The sequence below is a fragment of the Mesoplodon bidens genome, assembly GCF_964165515.1.
Source record: "Mesoplodon bidens genome assembly, chromosome: 8".
NCBI lineage: Eukaryota > Metazoa > Chordata > Mammalia > Artiodactyla > Ziphiidae > Mesoplodon > Mesoplodon bidens.
The window spans coordinates 14876706-14892587 of NC_138165.1; the positions used below are offsets into that span (position 1 = coordinate 14876706).

The 15882-nt window shown below is 51.4% G+C and overlaps 2 protein-coding genes across 3 annotated transcripts; one reads left to right on the forward strand and one right to left on the reverse strand.

Annotated features, from left to right (window-relative positions):
- Positions 1-2611: 2611 nt before the first annotated feature.
- Positions 2612-6386, reverse strand: VMA22 (vacuolar ATPase assembly factor VMA22). The gene is made up of 5 exons (XM_081242030.1): positions 6249-6386; positions 6074-6177; positions 5904-5986; positions 5119-5250; positions 2612-3573 (listed from the first exon to the last, which is right to left on the reverse strand). Exons 1-5 carry the CDS (start codon positions 6357-6359, stop codon positions 3461-3463), a joined length of 543 nt encoding a protein of 180 aa, XP_081098156.1. The 5' UTR covers positions 6360-6386; the 3' UTR covers positions 2612-3460.
- Positions 6387-6514: 128 nt separating this feature from the next.
- Positions 6515-13025, forward strand: IMP4 (IMP U3 small nucleolar ribonucleoprotein 4). Of its 2 annotated transcripts, XM_081242405.1 has the most exons (11): positions 6515-6877; positions 7048-7167; positions 7313-7421; positions 9029-9112; positions 9827-9936; positions 10016-10148; positions 10236-10390; positions 10477-10571; positions 10691-10764; positions 10845-10953; positions 12801-13025. In XM_081242405.1, the coding sequence occupies exons 2-11, from the start codon at positions 7165-7167 to the stop codon at positions 12826-12828; spliced, it is 900 nt and encodes a 299-aa protein (XP_081098531.1). In that variant the 5' UTR covers positions 6515-6877; positions 7048-7164; the 3' UTR covers positions 12829-13025. The 2 variants fall into 2 exon arrangements, with proteins under 2 accessions (XP_081098531.1, XP_081098532.1); XM_081242406.1 differs by lacking the exon at positions 12801-13025 and having other exon boundaries at positions 10845-11390.
- Positions 13026-15882: the final 2857 nt, after the last annotated feature.

Here is a 15882-nt window from a genome sequence, read left to right on the forward strand (position 1 = left end):
CCTGAGGATGGGCCTTTGTGAAGGAGGACAGGCTGCGCTGGTTCGTTTCCGAACGGTTCCTTTCCCCCTGCCCTTGCCAGAAGCACCGGGGGCTTTTTCTCCAGTCCTGACCCGGAGCACCCGGTAGGGCTCCTGGAGTCGAACCCACAAGTGTGACGCTCAGTGAGCCTCCAGTTTTCCTACAAGTTGCTGACTCTGGCAGCCGCTTCTGAGCCTGCTGAGGCCTGGCTCTCTGTCCCCACTCTTCTCTCCAGTTTTCGAGGCGGCGGTTGGCCCCGCGACCTCCATTTCCTCATGCTCTAAGACGGGTGGCTAAACTGTAGTTTTCTCAGCCTTTTCCTTATTGTGAGGACAGATCAGAAGCCACTGTAACCTACTGTAACTTCCACGCTTAAAATTAATATGATTATAGAGATAATCCCCGCCCCCCGCGCAGAAGTGTGAATGAATACACGCGTGCGGTGTTGCGCTCCTGGGGACAGGGCCTCGGGCCTGCGCGTAAGCTCCCTGGATTAACGGATCCAACAGGGTAAAGGGATGGAAAACGGAGGAAGGCGTTTCCTGACACATGTTTGTGGCTTTGGCTCGCCTTTCGAAGGGAAGTGTGCCCGGGCTGGGGTGCGGGGGGCGTGGCGTGCGGCCGCGGGCCGCAAGCCCGCGTTGCCCCCGTGAGAACCCAGGACCCCTAACCACTGGACCACAGGGCAAACGCAGCGGCCGCCGGGCCAAAGAGAGCTGAAACCGTCGCGGAACGCTCCGGTCCCCTCCTCAGCCGGCCCCTCGCCCCTCCGCGGACTCAGCTCCGCAGCGGCGGCCCCACCCTCCCCGCAGGCCCGGGAGCCAGGCTGCGGCGGCGCCGCCCGCGAGGGAGGGGCCGGGCCCGGGGCGCCCTTCACGGCGGTGGTCTAATACATACTGGAGTAAACATTTAACCTGTAACTACTACTATTACTCACACCTGTAGTGGATATGGTACCGCATGTAACTCACTGGTAGAACTAGTCAATGACGTGATGAAAATCGACACTTCCGATTAATACGCTGACAGATGGGGCCCAGAGCTTCCCGGGCCTCAATTTCTCCAGGTTTAAATGGATAGAGACATTTAATTTGACGTGAGGTGTGCTAGTGGAAAAAAGCCGAACTGTGGCAAGTTGAAAGAGTAAGAAAAAGAGTCCAACGTTCCCATACCGGGAGTCGAACCCGGGCCGCCTGGGTGAAAACCAGGAATCCTAACCGCTAGACCATATGGGAAGTGGTGAAAGACTCTCCTCCTCGATGCAACATATATTACTTGCGTCACCTTGTCGTCAGCACCGGCACACCACGTCTGCGCACCTCAGGCCTTGCTCCGACTGGTAGAAATCTGTGCTGACTGCGGCTGCGCGAGCCCGGATTCACGGACCCGCCCGCCTACGCAGCGCCGGCCGGCACATCCGGGCCCCTCCTAGGGGCGGGAACTCCTCCTCCCGGAAGTGTTTCCAAGAACCGAAGCGAGGGTGGCTGGGTGCTAGTCGTAGTCACCGTCCGCACTAGCACACCCGCTGGGGCCCTGGCCGCGCCGCCCCTGAACCCGAACTTCAACAGTAAATAAAGGAGGGCTATTGCTTGTCCTTCGATGTCAACTGACATCTACAACAAAAGACACCCCTTCTCCGCCCGCCCCAGTACCGGGTTCCCCGTGAAAATCTTTTCCTCGAAAAGCAAAAACGGGGTGTTATCTTTCATTTTAGCTTGAAGATCTCACAGGTTGGCACTTTGTTGGTAACAGGTTTTGGTCTGAAATTTAACCTTTTGTGTGGGTGGAGGGACGCCCTTTTTCCTTCAGGCCACAGCGTTTGCTTTTCAGTGCTTCGATTAGGCTTTTTCACAGACGACTCGAGCTCAACGTAGTCCCCCGCCCAGCCCCGCCCCGGGCCGGCCAAAAAAAAAAATTCCCTCCAACCAGAAAATGTGCGCTACTGCGGTTAAAGTATGTATTAAAGGCTCAAGAATTCAAACAGTGTGGTTCCTGTGTCTGACATTAAGATCAATGAAACAGAATGGAACCGCCGGCACATGGTACGGGTATACAACATCGGGATTAATCGAAAGAAAAAGGTGGCATCACAAATCAGCGATAAGGGTGGTCCCCTGTATGTGGGTCTGTGGTAGAAAAGAGGAAGTTGAGTGCAGGACTCACCCTGTACCTCACTTGAAAACACAGAAGTTCTTGAGGAAAACACGGGCGAATTCCCTTACCGTTACATCAACTACAATCCCAAAGCAAGAAGTCATAAAATAGCTGATTGATAAATTCAACTGTACTAAGAAAACTGACTTAAAAACACAAGAGCTGGGCTTCCCTGGCGGCGCAGTGGTTGAGAGTCCGCCTGCCGATGCAGGGGAAACAGGTTCGTGCCCCGGTCCGGGAAGATCCCACGTGCCGCGGAGCGGCTTGGCCCGTGAGCCATGGCCGCTGAGCCTGCGCGTCCGGAGCCTGTGCTCCGCAACGGGAGAGGCCACAACAGTGAGAGGCCCGCATACCACAAAAAGAAAAAAAAAAAACACAAGAGCTGAGAGATGCTCATGATAGCTTTCACCTTGCTCTTTGAGCTATTCACTTGGTGTGTGCAGTTTAATGTAATGTGTTTTATTTTATAATAAAAAGTTCGTTTGTTTTTTTTTTAAACCACCATAAGCAAAATTAAAAGACAAACTGGGAAAACATTTACATCTCATATTATGAACAAAAAACTAACATCCACCAAACATAACAATTAGCTCCTAGAAACTGCTAAAGATATCAACAGGCCAGTAGGAATATGAATTGACACAGAGTTCCTGGCCCTTCAACCAATTAAAAGACTCACTCTTGGAAAGATAAAGGCAAGTTTTTAAAAACCTGAATGGTCTCTTGAAAGATTTCCCTTGAAAATCTAGGTCCGACCCTTTTTACTTTCTGGCTTAAAACCTGCCACGCACTGCCCATCTACTCGGGTGTGTGTGTGTTTTATCGATGAGGAATCATTCTATCCTGATCCGTGAGCTGTGTATGGTTTTTTCCTCCATCAAAATCACCTTTAAGGATCTAGAGAAACCGAAGTACCTACTTCTCTTCCTTCCGTGCCAGTAGCTGTGCAATATTTCATCCTTTAATGAAAAACCACAGCTGATTTATGCATCAGGTTGTTACAGTTGTTCAGTGATATGAACTAGCCTAACAGGTCTGTGCCTGCCCCACATGAATATGTCCTGAGACAACAGAAGTCTAGAAGTGGTTTCAGAGTAGAGGCTTTCAACATCACTTTGTCCCTTCAAACGTCCCCACCTAACAAAGTTGGAAACATGCAGACCAGAGAAGTATCAAGGAGGGAGGAATAGCTGGGGTGGGGGGCAATCTGTGAAGGAAGAAGGCCTGAGATAATGCAGCCACATCGAAGAACAGCTGTGCTCGCTGCCTTGCTTCTGTGGTGGCAGGTCAGGGAGCCCCGGGCTCCAGCTGCTTGAGTTTCTCCTGCAGCCCCTGGAGCTGGCTTCGACCCCAGTCGATGCGGATCTGAAGGCTGGCCATGTCTGCAGCCAGCTGCAGACCTAGAGGAAGAGGAGAGACTGTCACCATGGTATCTGTGGTGACAAATGACTCAGGGGGCTCTGGACATCCCCAGGCCTCTCTGGCCTTCACACTCTTCCTAAAACATTCCAGGTATAGCCTTGCATTGGCTCCTCGAGAACCTCCCTGGACCCATACCCTCATGTCCTTCAGGTCGTTGCTAAAATGTCACCTCCTCAGAATACTTCCTTGACCCCGTATATCACCCACCAGGAACTAAAAATTCACAGACCATAATATAGTCTCATGCCCTTATTTCCTTCCTTCTTTTCTCCATTATCACAGCCCCTCGCTGCTCTTGTCCTCTCTCCTTCTACCTGTTTTCTCTGCCCCCAGGATTGGTCCCCACCCTGGATCCACCTCTACGTTGCTTTCACCTGATGCTTCTCCTGGAACAGCTGCTACCAAGTCCCCTGGGCCCTCCACACCACCCAGCCCACTGGCCAGTCCTGTCTTCAGCCTAACTGCCTGGCAGCAGAGCTGGCCACACACCTGATCACCTCCCTCCGGGGCATATCTTACCCTCTTGGTGTTGCTCCTGCCGCACTGCTGCTTCTAAGTCTCCTCGACTGGTTTCTTCCCTTCTTTTTACCCTTACTTCCTGTCCACATTCCCAGGACCTCTGCTGATCTTATCTCATTTCAGCGTTAATGCTGTGTCTGTGTTAGCAACTTGGGAATTTAAAACCAGTGTTATGCAGTGGGCTCCCAAATCTCTCTCTCCAGCCCAGCCCTCTTCCGAACTCCAGATGCATGTGGCCAACCATCTGATCAGAATCTCCACCACACAGTACCAGGAACACACCCCACACCGCTCCTGACTTCCCCTCGGCTGTTGCTGCTCCGCAGCCCTCCCACTCCAGGTGAGGGCATCCACCCTTTCAGGCATTCTGGCTAGAACTGTGGGCGCATCCTTCACTCCGCTCCTTCCCTTACTGCCCAGTTGATCTGTCAGCAAATCCTGTGGCTTTTACTTGAAAAAACGTGCAGCTTTCCACCACTTACCCCATCCTCCACTGCCCTCCCCCCGCCCCCCTCCACTAGACCACTGGCCTCCTCTCTGCCATTCCAGATACAACCTTGACTCAGAGCTGTCTGCCTTGGCTGGTCCCTGCACCTAGAACACTGTTCCCCCAGATCACCAAAGCTCTCTCCTTCATCTCTTCAGAGGCCTTTCCAGGATACCATTCAAAAAACAACTTCCCCAGCCCACTCCATACTCTACCTTATTTTTTCATTCCAAGTCTCATTACCTGGTATTATATTTAGGGCCTACTTATTTGTTTGCATGTTGTTTCTCTGCCCTCAATAGAACAAACATCCCATGAAGCTGTTTGTCCCTTTTGTTTACTGCCAGCACCTAATATGAACCTGGAACTCTGCCAACAGCGAATAAATGCTTTTTGAAAAAACAGAAGGTGTGCAACAAAAGTATGCAATGGAGAAAACCTGCAAAGCCCTTTGCAGACTAATCCCAGCCCTGGCATTAGTGCTCAAGTGCTCCCTGTAGATAGAGGGTCCACTCACCCTCCCGGAAGCTGGCTTGAGCTTGCCGTAGACTGTGAGGAACCAGGATTCCAAACCAGTTCAGAGGGTCCTGGGGAGCTGGGGAGGGGTCTGGCTCCGGGGTCCTCGTGAGACCCTTGCGCCTGCGCAGAACTGTAAAAAGAAAGGCTGGAGGCTGGGGGGCTTGTTACCGGGCCCTTGTTTTCTCAGTGACACAATGTTAAACTTCATTTGAGCTCATGATCCTAGAAAATACCGATAGTTGGAAAGTCCTCTCAACCTTTTACGTTCTGGAAAACAGCTTACTACAAAGAACCACCCTTCCCCTTGTGGTTCATGTGAATCCGTCCACTCTTTCTCGACTATCATAAAACCAGCAAATGACCCCCCTTGTTTACCCGTGAAAAAGCCACACACTGACTTTTCCCATTTCGCCTGAACATGCTGAAAGGCCAGACAGACCCTTCAACTCCCCGTTCTTTGTCTCACGAATGATTAACTGAGATTAGAAGCTTGTCCCGCTGAAACTAGCTAGACACAAATAAATATCTTCTGCGCAGCTGAGACTTCCTCTGATTGCAAAACAATCCCAACTGTAAAGGACCTCACCTATAACTTTCTCTCTCTCCCTGTAAAAGTCTAAGGCAAAAAACCACTCTGCTGAGATATTCTACATGCTGATCTTCAGATCTGAGGTGCCGTCTCTATAGCAACAGCCTAAATAAAATCATCTCCTCTGTTGTCCCGTGCATTTTGTCTTTGACATCGGAAGGGGCCCTACGGGAAGAAGGGGCGGGGGGGCTCACCTGCCTCGCGGGGTCCCACCTCCTCTGGAGTCTGGGTGCCGGCTCTCACCATCCAGAACTTCTGGGGTTCGTCCTGGGCCTCGCTAAAGAACGAGAAGGGAGGCTGGACCTTTGGCGGCCCCGACCTGGCCCCTGCCTGCCCACCCGCTGCAGCGTGAAAGGGACCTCACCTGGTGCAGACGCGGACCTGGGGCTCCATGCGGGAGGCATACTGCAGAGGCCCTACCGACTTCGCACCCATGGCGTAGCGAGCTTTGGAGAGCGAGAGCCAGCCCTGGGAAGAGAGAGGAGAGCGGTGAAACTCAGCAACCTTCGCGTGCCGGCCCGCCCGCCCCAGGCTCCCACCTCCTCCACCCGGGCGTTCAGCGCCGCCCGCTTCGCCTCCAGTTCCTCCAGGTCCCCGAGCAGCTGCAAGATAAGGGAGTCCAGCTCGGCTCGCGGATTCCCCGCCGCCATGGGCTCCGCACACAGTCAGTAGCCGGCTCCCCAGGTCGCCCAATCAGCGCCCGCCGTGCCAGAAGGAGAGCCAATAGGCGCGCGAGGTCTGTCCCCCGAGGGGGCGTTCCCAGCCTTGGGCCGAGACGCCCACTGGGTGGAGGCGACTCGCTTAGTTCCTTTCAGCATAAGCACCCTCAGAGCAGCGGCCCGGGGAGGTGATTAGCGCCTCGTCACGCGAGCACCGGCAGGGCACCAGCCACCCGGACAGTTGGCGAGACCTGTGGGTGTCTCCGAATCGCTTTTGGAATCGGCCGTTTTTTAAAGTACGGCTGTCGCAGTGGCGATGGAAGGAGGCGTAGCTGTTCGGAAACCATTTTAAGGGAGGAGCGGCTTTAAATTCAGTTCTAGAACCGGCCGCTAGGCGATCATCCGGTCAATCGCTGTGCAGCTTTTACAGTTGCTGCACTATTTCGAGCCTACAACTATGATTATTTTAGCTGTTCGTCATCTTCTAATTGGGCATCCCACTCCGCACGGTAGGTAGTGAAACCACGGCCGACGCCTTTATTAACGGCCGTTCTAAGCCACGTGACAGCACCTTGAAACACCCCCACCCCACCCCACCCCGCCTAGTGGTTGCTCCAGCTTCGGGCTGGCCAATCGCCTTGCGACTCTCAGCCATTTTAACTTTGGGCATTCTCGGCAGCAGCAGAATCTAGTGAGGCCTCTAGCGGCCTTCTCGGTTGAGGGCGGAAGCGACGACTGCGTGGTATCGGCGGCGCCAGAAGAGAACTCCTGGACTCACGTGGAAGTTGCGCCCAGGATGGTAGGAGGAATGGTTAAGCTCCTGTTTTGGAGGTCGGGGGCTCGCGGAGGCTGGGGATGTGGCCCGTGGGCTCGGGGCGGGTGTTTCCCGGGCCCGATCTTGCGCGGCGAAAAAGGTTTGTCTGAGCGGATCTGCTGTTTCCCAGCTGCGCCGCGAGGCCCGCCTTCGCCGCGAGTACCTGTATCGCAAGGCCTGTGAGGAGGCTCGGCGAACGGCCCAGGAGAGGAAGGACAAGGTTCGGCGTGCGCTCGAGGGTACGTCTGTCCCCGCCCCCCAGTCCCTGTAAAGACCCTTGGGCTTTCCTGTCAAAACCCAACGGGAAAAAGGCCAGTGGTGTCAGACGCTTTTAATTAGCATTTACTTGTGTTAGTATGGTGAGTATGTTTCAAGTATTTACTGGCCATTTTCCTTTCCTGTTGGGTCTTCCTGATGGGTTGCAAATGTCGCTTTCATGATGGTGTGAATTACTTGTCATTTACGCTGCAGTATCCAGATTTTACAACTTGCGTAGTGATTTTATTTACGGTGTCTAGGTCTTCCCAAATTTAAACATTTAACGGGGTCCTGTATGTATTTCCCCTCTGTCGTTTTTATTCTTGCTACTTGTTTCACTACAAGGTAACAAGAATATCTTATTGTCTTTTAGTGCTGTTATGAGTCCCTTGTATTTTAAAACTGTTAACTCGCGTAGAACTTAATTTTATTTGCGTTGTAAATTAGGAATTTAACTTTGCAATATTTTCCCCGCTTTCCATTTGCCGTATTAATGAAGAGCCTGTCACACATGCCTGATTGGAAATGCCGTATTTATCCATAGTTTGTTGGTTCTCATGTTGGTGGAGCTCTGTTTCCTATCTGATAGTACATCAACTCCATATCTCTATTTTAGATTCACTTTGATTTTCTTAGGTTTTAGACATATAAAGTATATGAGGTATGTGTATGTAATACTTATGTCAAGCATAAAGTTAAACACCTGTGACCTATCTGCCCGTGTTAAGAAATGAAAAATGATCGATATATTTAAATTCAGAAATATTTCCCCCAACTTAGATGAACACAGTATTGAATATTGATTAAAAATCAACCATTTCCTTGCTGTTCTTTTTGAGGATTATCCTGCTTGTTTGTATTCTTAAATCACATTGGCCGATTTTTAGTTGTAAAGGTAGTATTAGGTTGCGTGCGATCTTTTGCAGCTTTCTGTTTTGGTTCAGTGTTGTTTCTAAGATCCATTGAGTGTGGGTGGGGCTCCTGCAGGTTAACATTCCACAGGGTCTTCATCCATTTCCCTGTGGGTGCTGTTGAGCTTATTTTTAGTTTGGGGCGGGCCTGCTGCTGTGAACATTCTCTTCCATGTGCAAGAGTTTGTCCAGGGCATGTTGGAGGACCTGCTGGGTTCGAGGGCGTGCTCCAAAGTGGGCATGCCCACAGCCTAGCCCCTCTGCCAAGTCCAGCGTTAGTTCACAGAGGAAACCTCTGACCCAGAGCATCACGATTAATGATTTTATTGTCGGAGGGTTTCTGGTCCACCTTTGTATAGAAAGAGCAGTTTCCATTTATTCTTTAAAAATTGTTAGTTTTTTTCTAACTACGAAGGGAGTGTATACTTGTGATTAAGTATTTTAGAAACCCTTCAAGTCTTGAAACTCAGGAACCATAGTAAATGAAATCTCCTATAACCACTGTTAGCAGGGTGGCCTGTAGCCAAAAATAGTTGCATCCCTCTCCCCCAGTTACGTATCACCTCTCTGCTCAGAATGGAGTAAAAGGGGTATTTTTCCATCAAGTTTGTTCGGTGTTGTATAAACTGAAGGCTCCACGCAGGTGTCTCACTAGCCCCTCCGTCTTCCCTCTGCAGAGAACCGCCTGATTCCCACCGAGTTACGCAAGGAGGCTCTGGCCTTACAGGGTTCCCTGGAGTTTGACGATGCCGGCGGTGAAGGTGACCTTCCCTGACCCTGTGGGCCAGCCTCACTCCCTGCCGTTGAGCCCACTGGCTTCCATGTCATTCCTCAGACACCTTGAAGAAAGGTTGTGCAGCTCCCACTCCTGAAACTGTCCCCCAGGTGCCCTCGTGGCTCCGTACAGATGACACCTCAGGGGACCTCTCCCCGAGTGCTCCCAATTGCATTTACATGACACAGTGTTACCCCACTTTCGGCTTTGCTTTGTCTGTTGATTGTCCCCCTTACTAGGACGGTGGGCTCTGCTGGGGCCGAAGAGTGTCCGTTTTGTTCACTGCTGTGTCCTCAGCTACCAACACTTCATTGGCACTCAGATGTCTCCTTCACTGCATTATTCAACAAATATGAAAGGAATCACAAACATTATAAATATTTGTTATGAGGGAATGGAGCCCGATACCTTTGGCCTTAACAGAATCTGGACTGGGGCTAACATGGTAGCTACTGGCTCCATGTGATTACTACAGCTTCAGTGAACTAAAATTCAATCAAATATAAAGATTCAGTTCCTTGGTCACACTTGTGTTTGTAGCCAGTGTGGCTGGGGGCCACCCTGTTGGCCCAGAGCAGGTAGAGAGCCTTTGCATCCTTGAAGGTGTCGTCAGTGCTGTTCTAGGTGGATGTGGCTGCCCCAGGTTAGCATTTCACTTCTCTAGACAACGTCACGTTCTTGCGCCTCACGCTCCGAACAGGTGTGACCAGCCACGTGGATGATGAGTATCGATGGGCAGGGGTTGAGGATCCCAAGGTCATGATCACCACTTCCCGAGATCCCAGTTCCCGCCTCAAGATGTTTGCAAAGGTACCAGTAGATGGGGAGTTGGTGGGAGATGCTCCGGCCCCAGGAGCCCCAGTCCTAAGCAGAGGGAGTTCACACACAGGAGCTGAAGCTGGTGTTCCCAGGCGCCCAGCGCATGAACCGTGGCCGGCACGAGGTAGGGGCGCTGGTGCGAGCCTGCAAAGCCAACGGGGTCACTGACCTGCTGGTCGTCCACGAGCATCGAGGCACACCTGGTAAGGCTGAAGGGGGGGCGGGCAGGCTGCTGCCCTGATGGCCGGCCGGGAGCAAAGGGTCTCTGACGGCTTCCCTGGCCCTGCCAGTGGGGCTCATTGTCAGCCACCTGCCCTTTGGCCCAACCGCGTACTTCACGCTGTGCAACGTGGTCATGCGGCACGACGTCCCCGACCTGGGCACTGCGTCGGAGGCCAAGCCTCACCTGATTATGCATGGCTTCTCCTCCCGCCTGGGGAAGCGGGTGAGTCTGAGGCCGTGGGGTGAGGGCTGGGGGCCTGGGGTGCCAGGCAGGCTGGGCATTCGCCACTTTTCTGCCTTCTGCCCCAGGTGTCTGACATACTCCGCTACCTGTTCCCTGTGCCCAGAGATGACAGCCGCCGGGTCATCACCTTCGCCAACCAGGACGACTACATCTCCTTCCGGTGGGTCAGTGGGCTGGGCCCGAGCGGTGTCCTGACCTTTGTGTCCCTGTGCTGTTTGCTGTTGACCCCGAAGCTGCTCCCTGCCTCCCCTCACTCCTGCCCTGCCCCCCTTGCCCCAGGCACCACGTGTACAAGAAGACCAGCCACCGCGACGTGGAGCTGACCGAGGTTGGGCCTCGCTTTGAGCTGAAGTGTGAGTCTGGGGCTTTATCCCACATCTGGTGGGGGGCATGCTGGCTGTGTAAGTGACCATATCTCATCCCCCTTTGCCAGTGTACATGATCCGTCTGGGCACGCTGGAACAGGAGGCCACAGCAGACGTGGAGTGGCGCTGGCACCCCTACACCAACACCGCGCACAAGAGGGTCTTCCTGAGTGCTGAGTGAGCCCACTCCCCAGTCAGGATGTGGACCTGGACCCGGGAGCTGGGGAGAGGTCAGAATAAAGTCTGTTTGCCACAGCACCCTGCTAGCCTCTGAGTGGCCAGGACAGGGCTGTCAGGCTGAGCGTGAAGGATGTGGGGTCTCCTCAGCTGGGGACCTAATAGCTCTGGGACATTCTCAGGCCTGGTGGTGACGTCGTGTCTAGGACAAGGCAGGCCTGATGTGCTGGCTTGCCCCTGGGCCACAGAGGGTGTGGCGCTACCCTGGGAGATTTGGTGCTGCTCTCTGTCACTCAGGAGTCGGGGCCCTGTGACTTCATCATCGGGGAGTGGAGATAATAATGTGAGCATGGAAGTCTCACTTAGAGCAGGGCTTGGTGCTGGGGCCAGCTCTCAGCCAGAGACAGACAGAAGATAAACAAGGGGCAAACCACTTACTCACTTCATTGCGGCCTCCTTTGAGTGTAATTAAAGTTCCTCAGAGAACCCAGTGCACTTGGACTCACCAGCAGTGGAAAGCTTTATAATGACCATCTTTCCCTTTAAGGGTCTCCTTAGGCTCTCCCTGGATTACCGAGGATATTTCTAGGTTATCTAGGATGTCTGGTATGTGTGGATTCACCACTCTTTGATGGTCGCACACTCAAGTTGTTTCCTATTTTTACTACCACAAACATTGCTTCAAGAACATTGAACATGCCTCTGTGCATATTTATGTGAGTATATCTGATGAGTAAAGTACTGCAGGTGGAATTGTGTCTTGAAAATGATTATAGATGCTGCAGAATTGTGCTCCAGGAGGCTGTCTCTCCCAGCCACTGTCATCAGATCTGAGTGTTTCCTGTGTCCTTGTAGGCACTGTGAACTGTCAGACTTTGCATCTTGCCCGAGCTCTAGGTGCAAAATGGGTCCTCAGTTGAATTAGCATTTCTTTAATTATGACAGAGGTTATGCATCTTCAAATACTCATTGATTATTAGTGTATGTCTATTCTCTGTGACCTGTTAGCTCTTCGTAGAAACAGTTGTTCACCTCTATGTTGACTGATTGTTTTAAGTCTTTTAATTGTGGAGAATTCCAAACATAAGAGCTGAGAGGACTGTACAGTGAGTCCATGAGCCCATCTCAATGTTGACCAGTCTGGTTTCCTTCATAGCCCCACCCATTCCCTTTATCCACTCCATTCGTTTATTTTGAAGCAAATCCCAGACACCATATCATTTCATCCATAAATATTTCCACGTATCTCTGAAAGATAAGACTCAACAGGAATAACGATACCACTGTCGCACCTAAAAAATCAACAATTATTCCGAATTCTTCACGTTAATGTTCAGTTTCCCTGATTACGTTATGTTCGTTTGAACTAGGATCCAACTTAGGTCCATTCATTGCAAATGATGGACAAGTCTCTTGCCTTTTTTAAAACAGCTTTATTGAGATACAGTGCACGTGTCCCACACAGTTCACCTGTTTCGAGTGTACACTTAAGTGTTTTTTTTTATCGTATTCACAGGGTTGTGCCACCATCACCGCAGTCTAATTTTAGAGCATTTTCGTCCCTCCTAAAGGAAACTCCATACTCTCTGTCACTTCCCAGTCCTCCCCAGCCATCTCCCAACTCTCAGCCCCCAGCCCCTTGTAGCCACTTATCTACTTTTGGTTTCTATAGACTTGCCTGTTCTGGACATTCCGTAGGAACTGTGATAGGGAAGAACCTTTTGTATTCTATTACAAGCTAATCACTAAAGGGATGTTGCCTGTAAGCTTGAGTTATACATAATGGCTCATCTCTGGGAACCCTGCTTCCCAGGTAATGAGCTAAAATACCTTTGTCTAACTCACAGGAAACATCCTGACCAGGTCCACCTGTAAATGACTGCAGGGAGGAAGAAATTAACACATCCTCTCCAGAGGCTGATGGGAACCAGGAAGTGTTTGACTTTATTTCCTCCCCTCCTAGTATAAAAGGAGCCTGAATTCTAACTCAGGCAAGATGGCTCTTTGGGGCACGAGCCCAGCATCGCGGCTTGCTGGCTTCCTGAATAAAGTCTTATTCCTTGTCCCAACAACTCGTCTCTCGATTATTGGCCTGTAGTGCGGCGAGCAGTATGAGCTTCAACTTGGTAACGGAACGGAATCGTCGATATGTGGTGTTAGTTAGCATTGTTCTCGAAATTTATCCATGTCGTAGCATGTGTCAGTTCTTCATTCCTTTTTGTATTGCTGAACAGTGTTCTGTTGCGTGTGTGTACCTTATTTATCCATCAGTTTATGAAATTTGGCTTGTTTTTCACTTTTGGGCTATTTTGATAATGCTGCTATGAGCATCTGTGTATAAGTTCTAAGTCTCTTTTATCCTATAGAATTCTCTTTTTAATTTTTTTTCTTTGTAATTTATTCAGTTAGGAAATTGGTCTGTCTTGTGGAGTTTCCAGAGTCTGGAACAAAAGCCCTCCCAAAGGCAGTTACCTCCAATCACTGGTGGATGCAAGCTGCCACTTGTAACTGGAGACACTGGCATTTTTCCTTTTTTGCCAAATGCCAGACTTGTAGGTGGGCCAACAGGTCAGCCCACACCCAGTCCAAAAGTTCGTAACAGAGTGGAGCAGTGGGAGAATTTTTTCAAATTTTTTGTTCCCTTTTGTGGCCTAGCAAAAAAGAAAGTCAGAAGAACTGTTCAATAGGGATGTCAGTAGTCTTATCTCCGCATAAGCCTTCTAGGTGAGGGTGGTGTCTGCCAGGTTCCCCCACTGTTTAAAAGTTAACTCTTTCCTCTTTGCAACATCAGCGCAGGCTGGGTTCTTCACAGTATTGCAAAAGCTTCTCCGAGTACCTTCCAGCACCCTGTCCACTTGGCTCCGTTGGGTGGCCTAGCACTCTGAGCTGGGGAGCAGGTGGCAGACTGGCATGTAGCATGTGGGCGCTGGGGTGCTCAGGACCTTCAGGACAGTGCCAGCTGCTCCCACTGCTTGGGACTGCCGCCAGTGGGGTGCGCAGGAGGGCCAGCAGCAGCAGTGAGTCCCACTGCAAGAACACAGCTTGCAGTTCTCTGGGACAACGGAGAGGGGTGAGCCAGGGCTGCTGGAGGAGGTCTTGGGGGTCTTTCCATCCCCTACACCCAGCCTGAGCTGAGCAGAGGGCAAGCCAGGAGAATTTGGATGTTGGAGAGACATGGAGGGATGGTCAGTGTCAGGATGGCGGTCCGGTTAAACAAGAGGAGGGTGTGTAGTAGGAGGTGGACGTGCAGCCAGAAAGACAGACACCCAACCCTGGTGGAAGCATGGCAGGTGGGCTAAAGTCTCAGCCACTCTGTTCACAGGCCAGATAGGCAGAAAGGTTCCCAAACAGGCAGGCAAACAGACACATAGATCCCTGGCAAGACAGACTTCTAGATAGAGTCCCAGGGAGAGAGAGACTACAGCAGGACAGCCAGACAAATGGACAGATTATTGGACAGGTGGGAAGGTGCTCAGCCAGGCATCCAGAAAGACCTGCGTCCAGACACGTGGACACCCCTCCCACCCCACTTCCAGCCAACCAAAAGACAGCATTCCTCAAGGATAGACAGCCCCACAGTTGTACAGAGACCGTTAACTCAATGGAGAGACATTCCACTACCCAGTCAACTAGCCAGCCAGACCTTCAGCTTGACAGACTTACTCTTTGCCAGTAAGACCCAGCCAATGAGAAAGGCAGGTAGGTCCTCAGGATAGACAGATGTCTCCTAAGCCAGGCGGACAGATAGACGTGTACACCCCACCCTGTCGGACAAACAGACCCTCAGCCCCTAGTGGAACAGAAGATCCCAGAGTGCCAGAACCCAGTTGCTGGGTGAGCGGCCCTGCCCCCCAGTCCTCACCACAGGTGATACGATGGCTCACTGACCCTCAGCGCTGCTCCCCAGGTAGCACTGGTTTCCAGTGATCCCTGACATCCAATGACATTCACGACCAGCAGGGTCCATAAAGCCCTTTCTTGATCCCACAGTGGCTGTTCCCCCTTTACTCTGGCATCCACTATACCCAAATGACTGCCATTCGTATCCATGATTACTCAGGGACTCAAGCGTCTCTGTGACTCCTCCAGTGGGCCTCCATATTTTCTCAAAGTTCACTGATGCTTCTGTATCCTGCCACCCTGAGTCTCCAAGAAGCCATGAACATCCAAGAAATCTCAGTGATTCCACTGACATTCACTATTGAGCCCTGGTTAGGGGTCCTCAATGACCTTCCCTGACTCTTTTGACCCCTCAGTTATTTAGTAAACTAACATTCCAAGTCCCAATGGCTCCTCAGTTACTTTCAGTCTCTCACTGACCTCCCAGTGACAGCCACTGACATCCACTGACCGTCTCCATGAACCTCCAAGGAACTCTCACTGGCCTCCAATGAATTCACTATCGATGTCCATCCTCAGTGATCACTGCTGACCACCTCTGAACTCTCAAAGATGACAGTGATAAACCCTGAGTCAACAGTGACTCGTACTGACCCCTCAATAAGTGAAACTTCCCCATTAACTGGCTTTTTGACCTCTCAGTCACTTAAAGTGGGGTCAGCAACCCACAGCCTGCAGGACACACACACACACACAAATCGTGACACATGAAATTAAAATTTAAAGTCCACAAAGTTTGGGACACAGCCATGCTCATTCCTTTACATGTTGCCTATGGTTGCTTTCACCCTGCATGGCGGAAATTGAGTAGTTGGGACAAGGACCAGAGACCCAAGCACTTTAAGAAACAGTTTGCCTGTTCTTGACTTAACACTGATGAATTAAGTCCACACTCCTCACCCCCGAGGTGAAGGATGGGCTAGCCCATCTACACTGGCCAATCCTTGGCAGGGGCCGTAGACTCCTCTCTGCTCTCTCCAGCCTCCCCTTGGTGGCCCCGGGAGCTGGGACAGCAGCTGTCCTCCAGTC